This window comes from Otolemur garnettii, unplaced genomic scaffold, assembly GCF_000181295.1.
Source record: "Otolemur garnettii isolate 467f Iridium unplaced genomic scaffold, OtoGar3 scaffold00068, whole genome shotgun sequence".
NCBI lineage: Eukaryota > Metazoa > Chordata > Mammalia > Primates > Galagidae > Otolemur > Otolemur garnettii.
In genome coordinates, this window is record NW_003852463.1 from 3,327,345 (window position 1) to 3,346,492 (window position 19,148).

General features: G+C 38.2%; 1 protein-coding gene across 2 annotated transcripts in view; it reads left to right on the forward strand.

The window, feature by feature from the left end:
• Nucleotides 1-19,148, forward strand: part of EXOC6B (exocyst complex component 6B) — a 615,941-nt gene that overhangs the window by 95,659 nt on the left and 501,134 nt on the right. For both annotated transcript variants that reach the window (XM_003793416.3, XM_023515268.1), the window contains exons 3-5: nucleotides 5,137-5,184; nucleotides 7,346-7,436; nucleotides 7,542-7,587. In XM_003793416.3, coding sequence (XP_003793464.1) covers nucleotides 5,137-5,184; nucleotides 7,346-7,436; nucleotides 7,542-7,587 — 185 coding nt within the window. The remainder of the gene's footprint in view (nucleotides 1-5,136; nucleotides 5,185-7,345; nucleotides 7,437-7,541; nucleotides 7,588-19,148) is intronic.

Consider the following 19,148-nt stretch of genomic DNA (forward strand, 5'->3'; position numbering starts at 1 on the left):
AAAAAAAATAACACAGACCTAAAAGTAAGGAGATAGTGGGAAAGGGGCAGATTGCAGAGATGCTTATGAGCTTATGACTCTCAGGTTTCTAGTTTAGTTTTAAGAAAAATAAAATATGGAGTAGTAGGATATATAAAGAATATAAATAATTTTCTAAAACCTTTTTTTCATCATTTTAAAATGGGAAACTTAAACACTACCATGAAATAACTTTTAAATCAATTTTCTGCTTAAAATGACTACATGCAAATGTAATCCAGACTTTTGAAATGGTGACCTTTTTGAATTCTTCATAGGCTCTATTCAAGAAAACCTTTTCTCTGATGTAGGTGATAAAAGATTGAATTATTTCTGTTTTTTAAAATTTTCTCTATACATATACATGTGTTTATTTGGTTTCCACTTTTTACTATCACAAAATTAAAGAGGCTTAAAATTTAATAACAATAACAGTGTCTAAGATATGGACCAGAAGCAAAAACCTCATAAAGAATGAACGAAGATAAATACATTTCGGAAAAGAAATCAGATAATTGCTGCAACGAAATATTGAACAATAATAATAATGCAAAAAAAAATAACATTCACATTGTCAGATAAAAGTATGTCTATCATAGAATGCTTAGACTCTGAGGTTCAGTATGAAGTCATCAATTAACTTTTTTTTTCAAAGTCTCAAAAAATAGACAACTAATATTTATAAATAAAAATAGAAGATAATTTCAAAAGACAGATGATGCCAAATCTTATAGACAATAGAAAAAGAAGAAATGTTTAAGATCATTCTACTTCATCTGGATATACTTGATATTAAAATTGGAAAAAATGTATTTTATAAAGGGAAATTAGAAACATATTTCACTTATAAATGAGGATGCAATATCCTAAAACAACATATTAACAAGTTGAATTTAAAATTTATTGTTCAAATAATGTAGTTTGGTCAAAATGAAATCCAATTTATGTGAAAATTAGTCACTCTTTTCTTTTCTTTTCTTTTCTTTTTTTTTCTTTTCCTTTCCCTCACCCTCTCCCTTATTCTTTCCCCCACCTAACCTACCATGTCATTAATTGTCCTCATATCAAAGTTGACTACAGAGAATTCATGCTTCTCTATTCCTGTGATGTTTCACTGAAGAATAATATGTTCCACCTCTATCCAGGTTAATACAAATGCCGCAAAATCTCCATTTTTTTTATAATGGCAGAGTGGTATTCATGATATCCATATACCACAGCTTGCCAATCCGTTCCTGGGTTGAGGGGCATTTAGGCTGTTTCTACAGATTGAATTATTTCTGTATTTATTCAAAAGTGTATATTACTTGAGATTAAAGAATTTTAATAGTGTTTCTTTTATTAATTGGTTCATATTTGTGATCCTGAAATTTTGGGGGCTGATTAGCCTCAAATGACAAAATTATCTGAAATGTGTAAAAACAAAGATACGGGGATTCCCGCCAGGAGCTGTATATGTTATTTGTCCTCACCCAGTCATCCCAGCTTCCTATATTCGTCTTAGGTTGTTTTTTTCTATGCTTCTTGGACTTCTGTCTCTCATACTTCTCCCACAGCTCCATGGGACCCTAGTGGATAACCCCAGTGGATGATGGGCAGCAGTATGGTCTGCCTCTAATTATTAAAGAGGTCATATGGTAGATTACCTCCTTGGCAGGATACTGCCAAATATTGCCTATAATGCTCACCAATTGCTGACATCACTTGCTGGTTGGTATAAATCTTCTATTCCTCTTACTTCCTTCTTGTTCCTTCAAATTGTTTTGAGTTGCAAATTCTTTCAACTTCCTTAGGATTCCCCTAAAGGAATGTATGAATTGGAGGCTACCAGTTCGAGGTTTTTGGCTGTTTCAGGCTTTATCCAGTTACTCTGAGGGCTGAAAGGATTAACATCTAATAGTACATCTGGAAGGTGCTTCTCTTAGAGGATCCATTTGACCTAGGTGAAGAAACTGTGAAATGTAGTTTTCTGAACTCTAGAAAAGAGTTTAAAAAATGGAAAAAGCTAGGTGTTAACTACTGTCAGTACTATTTTTACATGATATTGAAAAGAAACTATAGGATACCCATTTTTTTATGATTCACAGTGTGTATACACACACGCATATACACATATATTTATGGATGTATAGACACCTCTTTATGTTCTTTGAATTAAAAGAAGTAGCATCTTAGATATTTGATTTAGTTTTTTTATTGTTATGCATTGAAACAGTTATTGAATACTATTAAACTAGTTTTTATTACTTTCTTTTTAGAAGTATTGGTTAGTTACTTATAGATATGTTTTAGAACCGTGATTTGCATGAAAACAACTCAGTGGCCCTTAATAAATAGTTTTAAGAAAATCTTAAATAGAATGGAATTGAATAGAAAATAAAGATAGATGACAAATAGTAAGGGTAAACATTGTACCTTGAAAATCTTTCTCTCTGTTTATGTGTATGTATGTTCATGTGTGTTCCCTACACTTGTGTACTGAGTTGCAAGGGAAAATGTACTTTTTTACGATGAATTTGAGGTAAAAAAAATGTGAGAATTGATGACTTTAAAAGGTAAAAAGGCTACTCTAGTAGTAGAGACAATAATGTTGAATTTAGGAGCATTTACAGAAGGTTGAATTCTCAGAGATCTCCAGTTTAGGATTAAAAACATCTTACTTATTATGGAATAACTACTGTGAGGGGGATGAAGACTGTCACTTGAGGTAGCCCATACTGTTTTTATTCACATTGCTTGAAACTTATTTCTTATATTGAAGTGAATCTAGTATTCTAGTAACATCTGTTTATTGGCTTGAATAATAAGTAATTTTTAGGGAGCTCCCTTTCTTCTAGCAGCTCTTGAGGTATTTGAAGGGCAGCCGTTGTGCAGGTATGGTATCTTGTGTATGGGCTCCAGGTATAGTGTATAGAGCTTCAAAAATGATTATTTTCCCCTTCTGTTGGCTAAAAATTCCTTCATCTGTTTTTCATGTGGTATGACTTTGACTCCTTCTCCAATTCTATTAACATAGGATTATCAATGTGAATCAGCTTAATCAATGCCTTTCTTAAAAACATGACATGTTGGCTGGGTGCGGTGGCTCAGGCCTGTATCCTAGCACTCTCAGAGGTCAGGCAGGTGGATTGCCTGAGCTTATAGGTTCGAGACAAGCCTGAGCCAATAGTCTCAGCTACCTGTGAGGCTGAGGCAAGAGAATCACTTGAGCCCAAGAGTTTGAAGTTGCTACGAGCATGACACCATGGCATTCTACCCAGGGTGACAAAGTGAGACTCTGTCTCAAAAAAAAAAAAAAGACATGTAAGGGTAATTCTCATAGTGTGAGCTTATAACCTCACTATCTCAGTTTTTCTAGACTCGGGTTCATCGTGCTTTTGTCATGTAGGCCAAATCTAGCCTGCCTACTGTTTTTGTAAATAAAGTTTTATTGGAACACAGCGATGCTCATTCATTTACATTTTGTTTATTGCTGCATTCCTATTACAATGGTAGGATTTGGTACTTACAACAGAGACTATATGGCTTGCAAAGTCTAAAATATTTACTGTCTGACCCTTTATAGAAACATTGCCCACCTGTTTTAAACAATACTTTTATTAACATCATCTTAGATCTGCATTTTGAGCAGCTATGCGTACTCAATTTATATTGAGCTCAGTTGCATCTACAAAATATTTCACATGTGATGCTGTTAAGTAAATAATAAAGAGGGAATTTGAGGGTTTGTTGCTTCTCTTTCTGGTACTTTACAAAGGCTTTTAGGAGGAGGTTGGATTTCATTTTGTTTTTGAAAGGTGGCATGTGTGGTAATCTGCTCTGAAGATGGTAGTCCAGGTAAAGTGTATATTTTAAGGCAGTGATTTCAAAAGCATGTTGTTTGAAAAACTATTTCCTTGAGAAAATCTTCAATAAAAAGAGTGTTAAGTTTGGAAAATGTTCTGTATGATATTCCTCTTGTGGACATTTACAGTGGCATACAGTTCATATTGTGTATGTATACATATATAATGGAAAATGTTAGGTTGGGGGAATGCATTAAAAGTCTAATGCAGATTGTCAGTTGTTGGTGGAGGGCTAGAAAGCTGTGATGAAAAATCATTTTTTTTTTTTTTTGAGACAGAGCCTCAAGCTGTCCCCCTGGGTAGAGTGCCGTTGCATCACAGCTCACAGCAACCTCCAACTCCTGGGCTCAAGAGAGTCTCCTGCCTCAGCCTCCCAAGTAGCTGGGACCACAGGCGCCCACCACAGCGCCTGGCCATTTTTTGGGTTGCAGCTGTCATTGTTGTTTGGCGGGCCGGGGCTGGATTCGAACCCACCACCTTAGGTGTATGTGGCTGGCGCCTTAGCCACTTGAGCCACAGGTGCCGAGCCAGAAAAAACATTTTTGAAGTTAATATTGCTCATGTTTTGATAAGGAGATAAGGAAATTACTATTCTATAGACTTTTTCTTTTTTTTCATCAACTGAGATGTTAAAAGTGGATGCTAAAAAAAAAGGTGGATACCAGTTTCTTTAAATTATGAACTAGATCGCTTAGAGGCTTATTCTCATATTTTTAACTATCTAATAGGGAGATTATGCTGTAAAAATGGGAATATGAGAAGCTTAGAAGCCGTTAAGAATTGTGATCCAAAAATAATTCAATTAAAACATTTTCTAAAATTAAGAAACAAATTAATAAACAAATAGGGGAACCTTGACTTAAGTTAAAAATTTCAGTGTATACCTGACTTTCCTATGAATACATTGATGAAATGAGTAATACCTATAACCAAATTTGTTCTTCCTAGATATTGTGGAGATGGTAAGACTCTTATTTTCACTCTTTTTCTCCAAAGTTAAAAGTATAATCTTTAGTCATTATGATATCTTAGTTTGAAATGTTCTAAATTCAACATACCTGTCAGTAAATTTTTCTTTTCATTGTTCAGAAGGTCAATAAATGTCTAGTAGAAAAGACGACATAATTTAAACCTAAGAGAATGCCACTATATCAACAGGTGGGAGAATACTGAAAATAAACTATCTATCCCCCATCTTTCCATATAAAATTTTGATCTTCTTAAACTATTGTCTGTTTGTTTTTTATGAGTTTAAATTGTCTTCTCTCCACAGAATCAAGTGACGGATACTAATAGAAAACTACAACATGAGGGAAAGGAAGTAAGACCAGTTTGTTTTTTGAAAAAATCTTTTCTGTTTCATGCCATTTTCCTGGGATGACTCTGCTATTCATTTAGTGGTTTGTAAGACTACATATAAGTAAAGTATGTTGGAAATGCTTGGACACTATTGTTGCTTCTTCTAATGTTTACCTGAATTAAATGAATATAGCCTGTAGAAAGGCTAACTTGCAGGAGTGTCCAACCTTTTTTCTTTTCTGCTGGACATTGGAAGAATAAGAGTTATCTTGGGCCAAATAATAAATACACAAACATTAATGTAAGCTGATGAGCAAAAATAAAGGCCTGTGCAACTTTTCACCATATCTGACACCACGGATAAGCAAAACAATCCTCACATAATCTGCAAGAGGCCTACTGGCCACAAGTTGGACACCCCTGAAAGGATGCTGCCTTCCTTAGCTGTGTATTTAAATCATTGAGTGGTCAGGATATAACAAGTGCTGTTGCCTCTGTTCTTTCCCTAATATTTGCCTACTTTAAATCTTTGCTCAAATATTACTTTCTTCATGAGGCCTTTCCTAACCATGTTGTTTGAAGTTTCAGTCTTACCCCAAACCCCCAGCATTCCTTTTACCCTTTCTCACTTTTTTTTTCTCCATTGCCTCTGTCATGCTCTAATAATATATTTTATGACTTATATATATAGAGGTGGCTAAAAAATGTATACCCATTTTAAGAAAGGAAAAAACTATATTAAAATTGTAATACTCAAGTCATGTTTGACTTCTGCAATTACAAGGGGTGCTAATTATTTTTTAATAAAAATAATTAATTAAAAAAATAAAAAACGTAAATTCCTATGTTTTTACAGAACCAAGTTTAACTATAGTAGATTTCTACAAAGCTAATAAAGAGCAAATTGAAAATATAAAAAAAAAGAGGTGCTGAAACATACCTTATATTCATCTTTTATTGTCAGTATATTGAGTGTTATAATTTTAATACAGTTTTTTCCTTTCTTAAAGTGTGTGTACATTTTTTTGCACCATATATCTATATATTTTAATCTGTTTCCCTTCATTGGAAATTAAGCTCCATGGTGCAAGGAGTTTTTGTTTTATCTATTGCTATATCTTTTCCATCTACCTAAATAGTGACTGGCTCAAAGTAGGTACTTAAAAAAGAGTCATTGACTCTATTAATCGATATACCCACTTTTAACTTTCACAGTTTACACTATTATTTTATATCCATTTACTCAGTTGGTCCTCAAGGCAGACAGAGTGAGGACAGTTACTAACACTATTTTATTGATGAGGAAGCTAGAACAAATGGATTTGCTAAAGTTTACGTACTAACTGGCAAAGCTAAGATTAAAACTCAGGTTTTCTGACTCATAGCCTATACTGTTCTCTGTATCATGTACCTTCTTTATCACCTAACACTTAATGTAATGCTTAATTTTGATAACCTTTAAGATTAACTTTTGATTATCAGTGAGTTAATTAGGGCCATCTCTCTCTTTTCTTCTTTTTGTGTGGTATCTAAGCAGATAACATTTTTAGATATGGGTATGAGATGAATGCTATAAGTAGATATGTAGATTATTGCTTTTTTCAAAAGTTTGTCTCATATATTCTAAATTCTATAGTGTGCAGTTTCTTCTAGTTGTATTATAGGATGTCTTAAGATAGAAGTCTTTAAAATAGGAGCTATTGGAATAAAAGTAGGTTACTCTTAACTAAACTGTAACTTAGAAAAGCCACATCTCCTAAGTGTGTGGTTTATTTGTTGAAACATGGATTTAGTTGAAGGTGATTTTTAAGACTCATTTGAAGCTGTATAGGAAGAGCTGTTTCCCTCCAGGAGTCTAGCACTGATGAAAAGAATATAGGATCTTCTCAGAATATTGACACAACTTTGAATCATGAGGGTTTGGAGAAAATATGCAAAACTTATATTTTAGGATTTCATTTAATCTAGCCTTTCCTAGAATAGTATATGTTGGGAAGAAAGTAGGAAACCATGCAGGAATGTTTTACTGATTGGGAAAGGCAGTTCCTTAGTTTACTTGGCAGGTCTTACTATGAAACTGTCTGGGATTTTTCTGATGAATTGAACACAGTGTGGAAAAATGTGACTGAAAGCTTTTTATTTACAGCTATTGGCATAATTCAGTCTTTTTCCTTCTTGCCAAGCTGGTAATAGCAATGGAAGAGCTGAAGCAGTGTCGTCTACAACAGAGAAATATTTCAGCCACTGTTGATAAATTAATGCTGTGTCTTCCAGGTGAGGAACTAAAAATGGAGTAGGATTCTTGTGTTCATTTTTTTAACTTTAATTATCTTTGACTATCTCTAAATAATGCTTGTGTGGTCTTTTCTCTCTTTTAAGTCCTAGAGATGTACAGCAAACTGAGGGACCAGATGAAAACTAAAAGGTAAGATTTTTCATTGAATGTTTTCATTATCTAAAATTTTGTTGCTTAGCATACTTTTTAAGACCATATTTAGCATGACTTTTCAAATAATAAGATCTATAACATCTTATTACATTTTGTATATCCATTGATTCATCTTTGATTTATTTATATATATTAGTGGTATGCTGATATATTTTGTCATGATATGTTTAATAAATAATACTTAATATTTGATTTTTAGAAAACCTAGTCTTCTAGGGAAAAGCATATAAGTCTTGTAGTGATGATTAGTTTGAGAAACATGTTTTCATTTATTTAGTATTGTAGAAAGAAATAGTACTGGTTCTGGTGCAGGAGTGTATTAGACAGGGTTTTCTAGAAAAACAGAACCAGTGGGATGTGTGTGTATGTATATCTGTCTGTCTGTTTATTTGGAAACAGAAGTATTTATTTTAAGAAATTGGCTCATGCGATTGTAGAAGCTACTAAGTCCAAAATCTGCAGCATGGGTCTGTATGATAGAGTCCCAGGGAAGAGTTAATGTTAGAGCTTGAGTCCAAAGGCAGTTTGCTGGCAGAGTTTCCTCTTCTTAGGCAAAGTTAGTCTTTTCTCCTTTTCCTTCTCCTTCTCTTTCCCCTTTAGTGCAGACAAGGTCTTTTGCTGAGTGCTTTGGTGTCATCATAGCTCACTGCAGGAGCTTCCAAATCCTGGGCTCAGGTGATCCTTCTCTGTCAGCTTTCTGAGAAGCTGGGACTACAGGCACCTCCCACTGATTTCTGATACTTGTTTCCTCAGGGGAGTAGCAAAGGAATAGGACTAACAAAGGGGACAAATTTCATCTGTAATTAAAAAATATGTATGTACTGCTTATTTTTCTCTGCCCATATATACTTTTATATATGCTATATTTACTTACATAGATTATGTGTATGAATCAAAACTGGAGAATTATTGTTATCTGTTAATTCACAGAAGTTGATATGTAAGTATTTTTTATTCTCTATAATTTTAGAACTTTAAGTCTGTTAGGGAAATAATACTTCTTACATATCTCATCAAACAGAACTTCTTATAGTATCTTACTTATGTTCTCTAATGAGAACATGTCCTCTGGAGAGAAAGGTGTCTAGAAAACAATCCCAAGAAACTAAAAAAATGTTGGTGACTAATGCTTTGGCTTGACAAAAAAATTTTTTTTTAAATTTTAGGTTAATATGAGGGTACAAATGATTAGGTTACATTGTTTGCATTTCTTAGATAAACTCCAAGTTGTAGTTGAGCCCTTCACCTAGGAGGTATGCCATATATCCTTACGTTGTGCCTGTTAGGTGAAACCACATGAATCCCATTCCCTCCTCTCCTCTCCCCTGACCTCCTCTTCCCCTTACTTGAATTTAACTGTGTTTTTCTCTTGTATGGGTGTGTAGTTGTTCATCTACTAGTTTCATATTAGTATTGAGTACACTGGATGCTTGCTTTTCTATTCTTGTGATACTTTACTAAGGAGAATGTTCTTCCACTCCATCCAGATTAATGCAGAGGATATAAAATCTCTATATTTTTTATGCCTGAATAGTATTCCATGGTATACATTCACCACAATTTATTAATCTATTCATAGACTGATGAGCACTGGGTTGATTCCATATCTTGGCAATTATGAATTGAGCAGTGATAAACATTCTAGTGTAGATTTCCTTATGGTAAAACTATTTTTCTTCTGGGTAGATACCCACTAATGGAATTATGGGATCAAATGGAAGATCTCCTTTTAGCTTTTTGAGGATTTGCCATACTTCTTTCCAAAGAGGCTGTAATAGTTTACAATCCCGCCAAGAGTATAAATGTGTTCCCTTCTTTCCACAACCTTGCCAGCATCTGGAGCTTTGGGACTTCATGATGTGGGCTATTCTCATTGGGTTTAGGTGATTTCTCAAGGTAGTTTTGATTTGCATTTCTCTGATGATTAGGGATGATGAGCACTTTTTTCATGTGTTTGTGGGCCATTTGTGTATTGCCTTTGGAGAAAGTTATCATCAATAAGAATATCATCAAGGGTTTTTCCCATATTTTCTTCTAGTATTTTTATCGTTTCATGTCTTAGATTTAAATCTTTTATCCATTGTGAGTTAATTTTTAAGTGGTGAGAGGTGCAGGTCCAGTTTCAGTCTTTTACATATTGTTATCCAGTTCTCCTAGCATCATTTATTGAATAGGAATTCTTTTTCCCAGTGTTTGATTGTTTGACTTATCCAAGATCAGATGATGATATGAGGCTGGGTTCATCTCTAGGTTTTCTGTTCTGTTCCAGTGATCTATGTTTCTGTTTTTGTGCCAGTACCATGTTGTTTTGAATACTGTGGACTTGTAGTATAACATGCAGTCTGGGGCTTGACGCCTGTGGCTCAAGCAGCTAAGGCGCCAGCCACATACACCTAAGGTGGTGGGTTCGAATCCCCAGCCTGGGCCCGCCAAACAACAATGATGGCTGCAACCAAAAAATGGCCTGGCGTTGTGGCGGGCGCCTGTAGTCCCAGCTACTTGGGAGGCTGAGGCAGGAGACTCGCTTGAGCCTAGGAGTTGGAGGTTGCTGTGAGCGTGATGCCATGGCACTCTACCCAAGGGGATAGCTTGAGGCTCTGTCTCAAAAAAACAAACAAACAAAAAAAAAAAAACATGCAGTCTGGTAAAGTGATGCCTACAGATTTGTTTTTATTACTAAGAATTGGATTGGCAATATGGGTTTTTATCTGGGTCCATAGAAAATAAAAACTATTATTTGAGTTCTTCAAAATATGATGTTGGTATTTTAGTGGGGATTGCATTAAATCTGTGGATTGCTTTGGTCAGTATAGACATTTTAACAATGTTGATTCTTCCTAGCCAAGAGCATGTATGTTCTTCACTTGTTAATGTCTTCTGCTATTTCTTTTCTCAGGGTTTCATAGTTCTATCTGTAGAGATTCTTTACCTCCTTTGTTAGATATATTCTCAGGTTTAATTTCATTTTTTTGAAGCTACTGTGAAGGGTATTCTGCCCTTGATTTGCTTCTTGGCTTGATTGTTATTGGCATATAGGAAGGCTACTGATTTTTGGACATTGAATTTATATCCCAAGACATTAGTGTATTTCTGATTACTTTTTGGATTCTTGTGGTTGAGTCTCTGGGTTTTTCTAAGTATAAGATCATACTTATTGTCTGCAAAGAGAGTGTGACCTCCTCTGTCCTCATGTGTGATTGCATTGTCTCGTGCTTCCAGCACTGTGTTGAATAGTAGTGGAAATAGTGGATAACCTTATCTGGTTCCACTTCTAAGAGGAAATGGTTTCAGTTTTCCTCCATTCAGTATGATACTGGCTATAAGTTTGTCATAGATGACTTCTATTACTTTAAGAAATATCCCATCTATGCCTATTTTCTTGTGTTCTTGTGAGAAAAGGATGCTTAATTTTGTTGAATATTTTTTCTGCATGTATTGAGAGGATCATATGGTCTTTGTTTTCACTTATATTGATATGGTGAATTACATTTATGAATTTGCATATATTAAATCAACCTTGCATTCCTGGTAGAAAGCCTACTTAATTGTGATGTATAATTTTTTAAATATGTAGTTGTATTCTATTTGCTTGGATTTTATTAAGTGTTTTTGCATGGATATTCATTAGTGAAATTGGCCTGTAGTTTTCTTTTTTCTTTGGGTCTTTTTCTGGTTCTGGTATCGGGATGATATTTGCTTCATAGAATGTGTTGGGGAGGGTTCCTTCCTGCTCAATGTTTTGCAATAGGTTCTTGCAATAGGTACAAGCTCTTCTTTGGGGATTTGATAGAATTCTGGTTAAAGCCATCTGGTTCAGGGTATTTTTTTTTTTTGTTGTTGTTACTGGGAGCTTTTTTATTGTTGTTGGAATTTTGGTGCTTGATATTGCTCTGTTCAAGAGAGCTATTTCTTCCTGGTAAAGTCTGAGGAGGTTATATGATTCTAGGTATAGGTCCATTTCCTTCTCATTGTCAAATTTCTGGGCATAGAGTTTTTTGTGATAATCAGAGATGATCTTTTATATATCTCTGTGGTATCTATTGTTATTTCTCCTTTTTCGATTTTGATTGAGGTTATTAGAGATCTTACTTTTCTGTTTCTAGTTAATGTTTCCAAAGATTTATTGATTTTAAAGAACCAATTTTTGTTTTATTAATTTTCTTAATGATTCTTTTGTTTTCAGTTTCATTTTATTTCTGATCTAATTTTGAGTATTTTATTCCTTTTTCTAGGTTTGGGATTGAATTGCTCTTCTTTTTCCAGTTCCTTAAGATGATTTATTAGGTTGTTGATGTGCATTCTTTCTGTTTTATGGATGTGTGAATCTAATGTGATAAATTTCCCTTGTAGGAGTACTTTTGCAGTACCCCACAGGTTTTGATAGCTAGTGGCTTATTGTCATTTGAGTAACCTAATGATTGATTTCTTTATCTCCTCTTTGATACCCCTGTCATTCACAATAAGGTTGTTTAGTTTCCATGACTTTTGTGGGGCTAAAGATTTCTATTGGTTTTGGGTTCTACCTTTATTCCCTCATTTTCTGAAAAGATACAAATATAATTTCAATTCTTTTAATTATTTTTAGATTTTATTTTTGTCCTAGGATATTATCAATTTTGGAGTATGATCCATGACCTGATGAGAAGAACATATCCTCTCTAGTTTTGGGGTGGTGTGTCTGTTTATGTCTATTAAGCCTAATTGTTCTAGGCTTGGGTTTAACTCCCTTTCTTTGTTTAGTTTCTGGTGAGAGGATCTGTCTAGTTCTGTCAGTGGGTGTTGAATTCCCTACCTATTATGGTGTTGCAGGATGTCATATTGTTCAGATTAGATAGGATTCGTTTTATAAATTTGGGAGCATTTATGTTGTGTTGAGTCCCTATATATTTTAATTGAAATGTCTTCTTTTTGTATTGTTCCCTTAACTAGTATATAGTGTTTATCTTTGTCTTTCCTTACATTTGTTGCTTTAAATCCACTTTTATTTCCAAATAAGATTGCGACCCCTCCTTTCTTTTGATTTCCATTTGCCAGAAGCTTTGTTTTCCAACCCCTCACCCTGAGTCTTGTTTTGTCCTTAGAGGTTAGATGTGTTTCTGGAAGATATCATGTAGTTGGCTTACACTTTTTTATCCAGTCAGCTAGCCCATGTAGTTGGCTTATACTTTTTTGCCCAGTCAGCTAGCCTATGTCTCTTTAATGGGGAGTTCAAAACATTTACATTTGTTGAGAGAATTGATAAATATGGTGGAGTTCTGTTCATCTTATTTTGTGCCTAGTTTTATCTTTGGCCCATTGTGGAAGCTAGGCATTGACCTTTCATTTCTGAGTGTCTTTACTTTAGTGGTAGTCCATTGTGGTAGTCTGTGTATAGTGTGGGTCTGAGTCTTGTAGTGGCAAATTTCCTCAGTGATTGCTTGTCAGCAAATGATTTGATTTTGCCACTGCATATGAACGTTAGTTTGGCATGATATAGGATCCTAGGCTGGAAGTTGTTTTGTTTTAGTAAGTTGAAAATCAGAGCCCAATCTCTTTCAGCTGAGAAATCTCCTGTCACGCTGATGGATCTGCCTCCTCTTTCATTTTGATCTTGGCCAGTTTAATTAAAATGTACCTAGGAGATGCTCTATTTGTTTGAGACAAACTGGGGTTCGTTTTCATCTAAAAGAAGTGTTTCTGAATCTTGGTAATACTTGGGTAATTCTCAGTTATGATACCACCTAAAAGGGCTTCTATACCTTTGGTTTGCTCTTCTTCTCCTTCAGGGATACCTATAATTTATATGTTTGTGTGCTCCGTGAAGTCCCATAATTCTCTAAGAGATTGTTCTGCTTTTATTCTCTTTTCTTCTGCCTTGTAAAATGATGGAGTTAGCTCAAGAGACTCAGCTCTGAGATTCTTTCCTCTCCATGGTTTGATCTGTTGCATGATGCATGGTACTTTCTACTGCATCTTAAAGCTTACTGAATGACTCCTTCAATTCTTTAAGCTCCATTATGTCCTTTCTAATTTCTTTTCTTTTCTTTCTTTTCTTTTCTTTTTTTTTTTTTTTTTAAGACAGTCTCACCTTGTCACCCTTGGTAGAATGCTGTGGTGTCACAGCTCACAGCAACCTCCAGCTCTTGGGTTTAGGCAATTCTCTTGCCTCAGCTTCCCAAGTAGCTAGGACTACAGGTGCCTGCCACAATGCCTGGCTATTTTTTTGTTGCAGTTTGGCCAGAGCCGGGTTCGAACCCCCCACTCTTGGTATATGAGGCTGGCACCCTATTCATTGAGCCACAAGTGCTGCCCTATCCTTTCTAATTTCATTATGTTTTTCATTCATTTCTTGGGTCAATTTTTGGATTTCCTTTTGGTGGTTTCTACTTTTAATTCCTTCATCCATACTCTAAATTTCCTTTCTATCATTTCCATAATTTCTTTGTAGGTAGAATCCTCTGTGGTAGCTGCCTTGATACCTCTTTGGAGGGTTGATCTGTTCTAGTTTTTCGTGTTACCAGAATTTTTTTATTGATTCCTTATGTATGTTTTCTTCTTGTTCACTTCCTTCTCCTATTTATTCCTCTTACTTCCTCCTCCTTAATTTTTCATGTCTTTGTGCTTGGGTATTGAAATACCTTTTTGGTATAGGGATAGAAGGGAGATAAGAGAGTGAAAAAGGGAGGTAAAAATTAAAAAAGGAGAGAAGAAATATGGAAAGAGAAAAAATGGTAATTAACAGCGGTGTTGGGCAGAGTGCAGTAACCTACACTAGCAATCCCAGGACTCTTGGGAGCCAGGGTGGGAGGGTTTCTTTAGGTTATGGGCTCCTTACCAGCCTGAGCAAGAGCAAGACCCACCTTCCACCAAATATAGATTAAAATAAACTGTGTGTTGTGTGAGGGACCTGCAGAGACAGTCCCTTAAGAAGCCAAAGGTAGAGGGACTCCCTAACAGGCTTTCATGAGCCAGGCCAATGCTGTGTTACCATGGCTCAGGCCTCAGAGCAAGGCTCTGTCCCAGAAATAAAAAAATAGCATGAAGCAGAATAAAACAGAGCAAAAAAGAAAGGGATATCTTGGTTGTTCTTTGAGTGATTTATGAGGGAAAGATGCAAAAAGTAGAAAATAGCCAAAAAGGGAAGGAAGAAAGAGGAGAGAAAAGAAAAAAGAAGTGCTGGAAAATGTATAACAAAGTTAGAAACCTTGATGTTAAAAGTATTTTAAATACTTGATTAAAAATGTATTTGTATGTGCGTGCAAGAACACACACACACACACACAATGCAGTATGTTGCCTGTACTAGATGTTTCAGGGTTAGAAAACAAAAAAATTGGGGTAAAAAAGCACATTTCATCTTTTGGGTGTGGTGGGGATAGGAAGTTACTGGTTAGTTGCTGTGGAAACTTGGTTTTATTTTTCTGATTTATTTGATTTTAATCTGGCTGTGGTTGTTGTGACAGCATTGAGTCCCCAAAGGAGTGGAGGAACCCAAATCCTGAGGCTTACGCCACACTTTATGGCAGACATGCCTCAACCATCCAAACAGTTCCTGAGACCACAAAGTGGTCTATGCAGGGGATGGGATCTGTCTAACTTGCCCATGTCTCTGTGGGAATCAGCCCAAGGGTGGCTGTCCATGGAGGTGGAGTCTTGGGACCCTGCGAATGTGTTCTTGAAATAGGCTCCTCTGGTTGCTGGCTGATTCAAGGTTGTGGCTGCCTCCGTTTCTCCCCTGTGGCTTTCCCTAGATGGCAGCACCCTGCTTGCTGGCCTCCCAGTGAGTATCTACAGGTCCATACCTGTATGGCACTGTTTGAGTTAGCTCATAGGTTCTGTTCTGCCAAAAGCTGCTCGAGATAGCTCTCAAGTTCAAAAACTGTCATAATGCCTTCCCTGTCTCCAGCCCTTTAACAGAAATACCTAGAATAGTGTTTGGCCAAATATCTGGGTACCATGGCCTAGCCAAGATAACACATAAAATTAATCATCATCACAAAGGGCAAGATCAAGCTTAAACTTAGGATTCCTCTTCTGGGTACTGTCATCTTTTAGTTTTATTCCAGAGAAAACTCTACAATGATTCTTTGGTTCTTGTTCCCAAACAAGATTAATAATCCCCACTGCTCTGGAGTGTCCTGCAGTATCTTGAGATTATATGAAGCTGTAGGATAAACAGGGCATATCTTCCTGGAATGTTAATTTCACCTACAATTTTTTTTCCAGAATATTACTGGGGTTTTCACCTAGGCTTTGAAGGGGAAAGTATACAATTAGGTGTACTTAATATTAAAAATGAGAATAGAAATAATGTGGATAAAAATTCTAAATTCTTGACAATTTTGAAGCAAGAAGGAATCAGGAAAACTAAATACTAGATTTACAAACTTTCATCTTTGCTTTCACCCTTTCAAATTAGTGGTGTTGGCAGTATCATCAAATTATAAAACAAAGCTAAAAGAAAGCTCCAACATGGCAGGAAAGTCACTTGAGGTCAGGAGCTCAAGATCAGCCTGGGAAATACAGTGAGACCCTATCTCTACAAAAAAGTAGAAAAAAATAGGGAGGTTCTAGTGGTACGCATCTGCAGTCTCAGCTACTTGGAAGCTAAGGCAGGAAGATTGCTTCAGCCCAGGAGTTTGAGGTTGCAGTTAGCTATATGAGGCCCCTGCGTTCTACCCTGGCCAATAGAAGATTCTGTCTCAAAAAAAATGAAAAAGGAAGGAAGGGAAGGTAGGAGGGAGGGAGGGGAGAAGGAATAAGGAAGGAGGAAAATAAATTTGGTGAATGTCCTTCTAGTCTGTGCTTTTACTATCCAGAAATCACATTTTAAAATTTTGTGTTTAAAAGCCATTTATTTAGATTATTTGGGGTGGTGTTATGATAGGATAATTATCCTGATAGATACTATAATGGATATTTGGTATGCTCTAGCTGTTTGTTACGGCACACAATTGTGTGATAAATGTCTTTGTTCATGTATCTTCATACTTACATTTAAAGTTTCTTCAGAGTGATGTTCTTCAAATGTATCTATGTATATCATATGGGGACTTGTTATATGTAAATTCTAACTGAGTAGGTCTGGGGCCATTCCTGAGATTCTGCATGTTCTACTAACCTCCCAGGTGATGCCGTTTCTGTGAATCTAGGGTTTATACCCAGAGGAGATCAGGTGGATCAAGGAAAAGATATAAGTACTTGCTAGAGCCTTGCCCACCACTGCAGGTGGCGGTGGATGAGTTCCCCCACTCTGGGAGGACCCAAAACTGCTTGCTAGAGCTGCGCACCCCATTGGCAGCAGAGGAGACCCCCGCTCTAGGGCTCTGGGCAGGTGCGGAACCGCTTGCTAGAGCCGAAAGCCTCCCGCTGACGGTGGGTGGCCGGAGTGGAGTTCTCCTGCTCCGGGCAGCCACAGAAGTACTTGCTAGAGCCTTGTGCATCCCAGCAGGTGGTGGCAGATGAGTACCCCACTCTGGGAGGACCCAGAACTGCTTGCTAGAGCTACACATCCCACGGGAGGCAGAGGAGACCCCCACTCCAGGGCTCTGGGCAGGTCCAGAACTGCTTGCTAGAGCCACACGCCCCACCGGCGGCAGAGTAGATCCCTACTCCAGGGTTCTGGGAGGGCGAAGAAGTGCGTGCTAGAGCCGCACACCTCCTGCAGGCAGTGGGTGGCCACAGAGGACTTCCCCTGCTACGGGCAGCCACAGAACCAATTGCTAGAGCCTTGCGCACCCCCGTGGGTGGCGGCAGATGAATCCCCCACTCTGGGAGGGCCCAAAACTGCTTGCTAGAGCCACGCGCCCCATGGGCAGCAGAGTAGATTCCTGCTCCAGGGCTCTGGGTGGGCGCAGAACTGCTTGCTAGAGCCACATACCTCCTGCGTGCGGCAGGTGGCCACAGAGGACTTCCCCTGCTCTGGGCAGGCGCAGAACCACTTGCTAGAGCCTTGCACACCCCCGCGGGTGGCAGCGGATGAGTTCCCCACTCTGGGAGGGCCCAGAACTGCTTGCTAGAGCAGCGCACCCTACAGGTAGCAGAGTAGATTCCTGCTCCAGGGCTCTGGGTGGGCGCAGAACTGCTTGCTAGAGCCACACACCTCCTGCAGGCTGCGGGTGGCTGCAGAGGACTTCCCCTGCTCCGGGCAGGAACAGAACTACTTGTTAGAGCCTTGTGCACCCCGCGGGTGGTGGCAGAGGAGTCCCCCACTCTGGGAGGACCCAGAACTGCTTGCTAGAGCCGCGCACCCCACGGGCGGCTGAGGAGATTCCTGCTCCAGGGCTCTGGGTGGGCCCAGAACTGCTTGCTAGTACCATGGCTGTCCTGCGGGCAGTGGCGGAGGAGTCCTCCATTCCAGGCAGACCCCAAACAGCTTTCTAGAGACACGTATACTCCACGGGGGCCAGCAGAGGAGTTCCCTGCTCCAGGCACCTGTGCTGGGTGGTCCCAGAACTGCTTGCTAGAGCCATGCGCGCCCTGCAGGAGGTGGTGGAGGAGTCTAGCGCTCTGAGCGGGCCCAGAACTGTTTGTTAGAGCCATGTGCATCCCACAGATGGAGGTGGAGGAGTTCTCCACTCCGGGCTCCCACGCTGGGAGGGAATAGATCAGCTTGCTCGTGCTGCATGCGTCCAACAGGCCATGGTAAAGGAATCCTCCACTCCCCCCAGCTACTCTGGTGGGGCCGAACTAAGACTGATTTGGTTGCTTGCGTACCCTACACTACTGCTGCCATTCCCCCACCCCGTGGCTGCTCCATGGTGCTGAACTAGGACTGATCCAGCTACTACCAGTCTCCTACCCCCTGGTTGCCCCAGTAGGCTGAACGAGGTCTAATCTGACCACGCACACTCCCATGCAGCTGCTGTCATTTCACTGCACCCCGGTGGCCCCAGCACCAGAGAACTGGGAGTAGACAACAGACACGCTCTGCCTCTTTCTCTGGGCAACCAGAAGAAGCCACCAACTGAACAGTGCTGATAAGGCCTCCAAACAAGGTAAACTCAGAATGGGGCGGAATCAGCGGAAAAACTCTGGCAACTCGAATAACCAGAATAGATCAACTCCCCCAAGGAAAAATGGGGCAGACGTAATTGAAGATCCCATCCACAAGCAAATGGCTGAAATGTCAGAAATCGAGTTCAGAATGTGGATAGCAAATAAGATTAACAGAATGGAAGAAAGGAAGGAAGTAGAAGTTCAAGAAATTATTCAAAAGATTTCTCAAGAAATTATTCAAAAGATATCTCAAGAAATCATTCAAAAATGTATCAAGAACTCAACAATTTCAAAGATAAAATGATCAAAGATTTTGAAACACTGAAACAAGAGGTTGCAGCCCTCAAGGATCTGAAAGATACGGTGGGATCCCTCCGTAACAGAGTGGAACAGGCAGAAGAAAGGATCTCTGATTCTGAAGATAAAGCTTTTGAAGAAGCTCAGGAACGCAAAGATCAAAAGAAATGGAGAGCAAAAACGGATCTCACTCTCAGAGAACTCTTGGATAACTCGAAGAAAACTAATATTCGCCTTATAGGAATCCCTGAAGGTGATGAAGT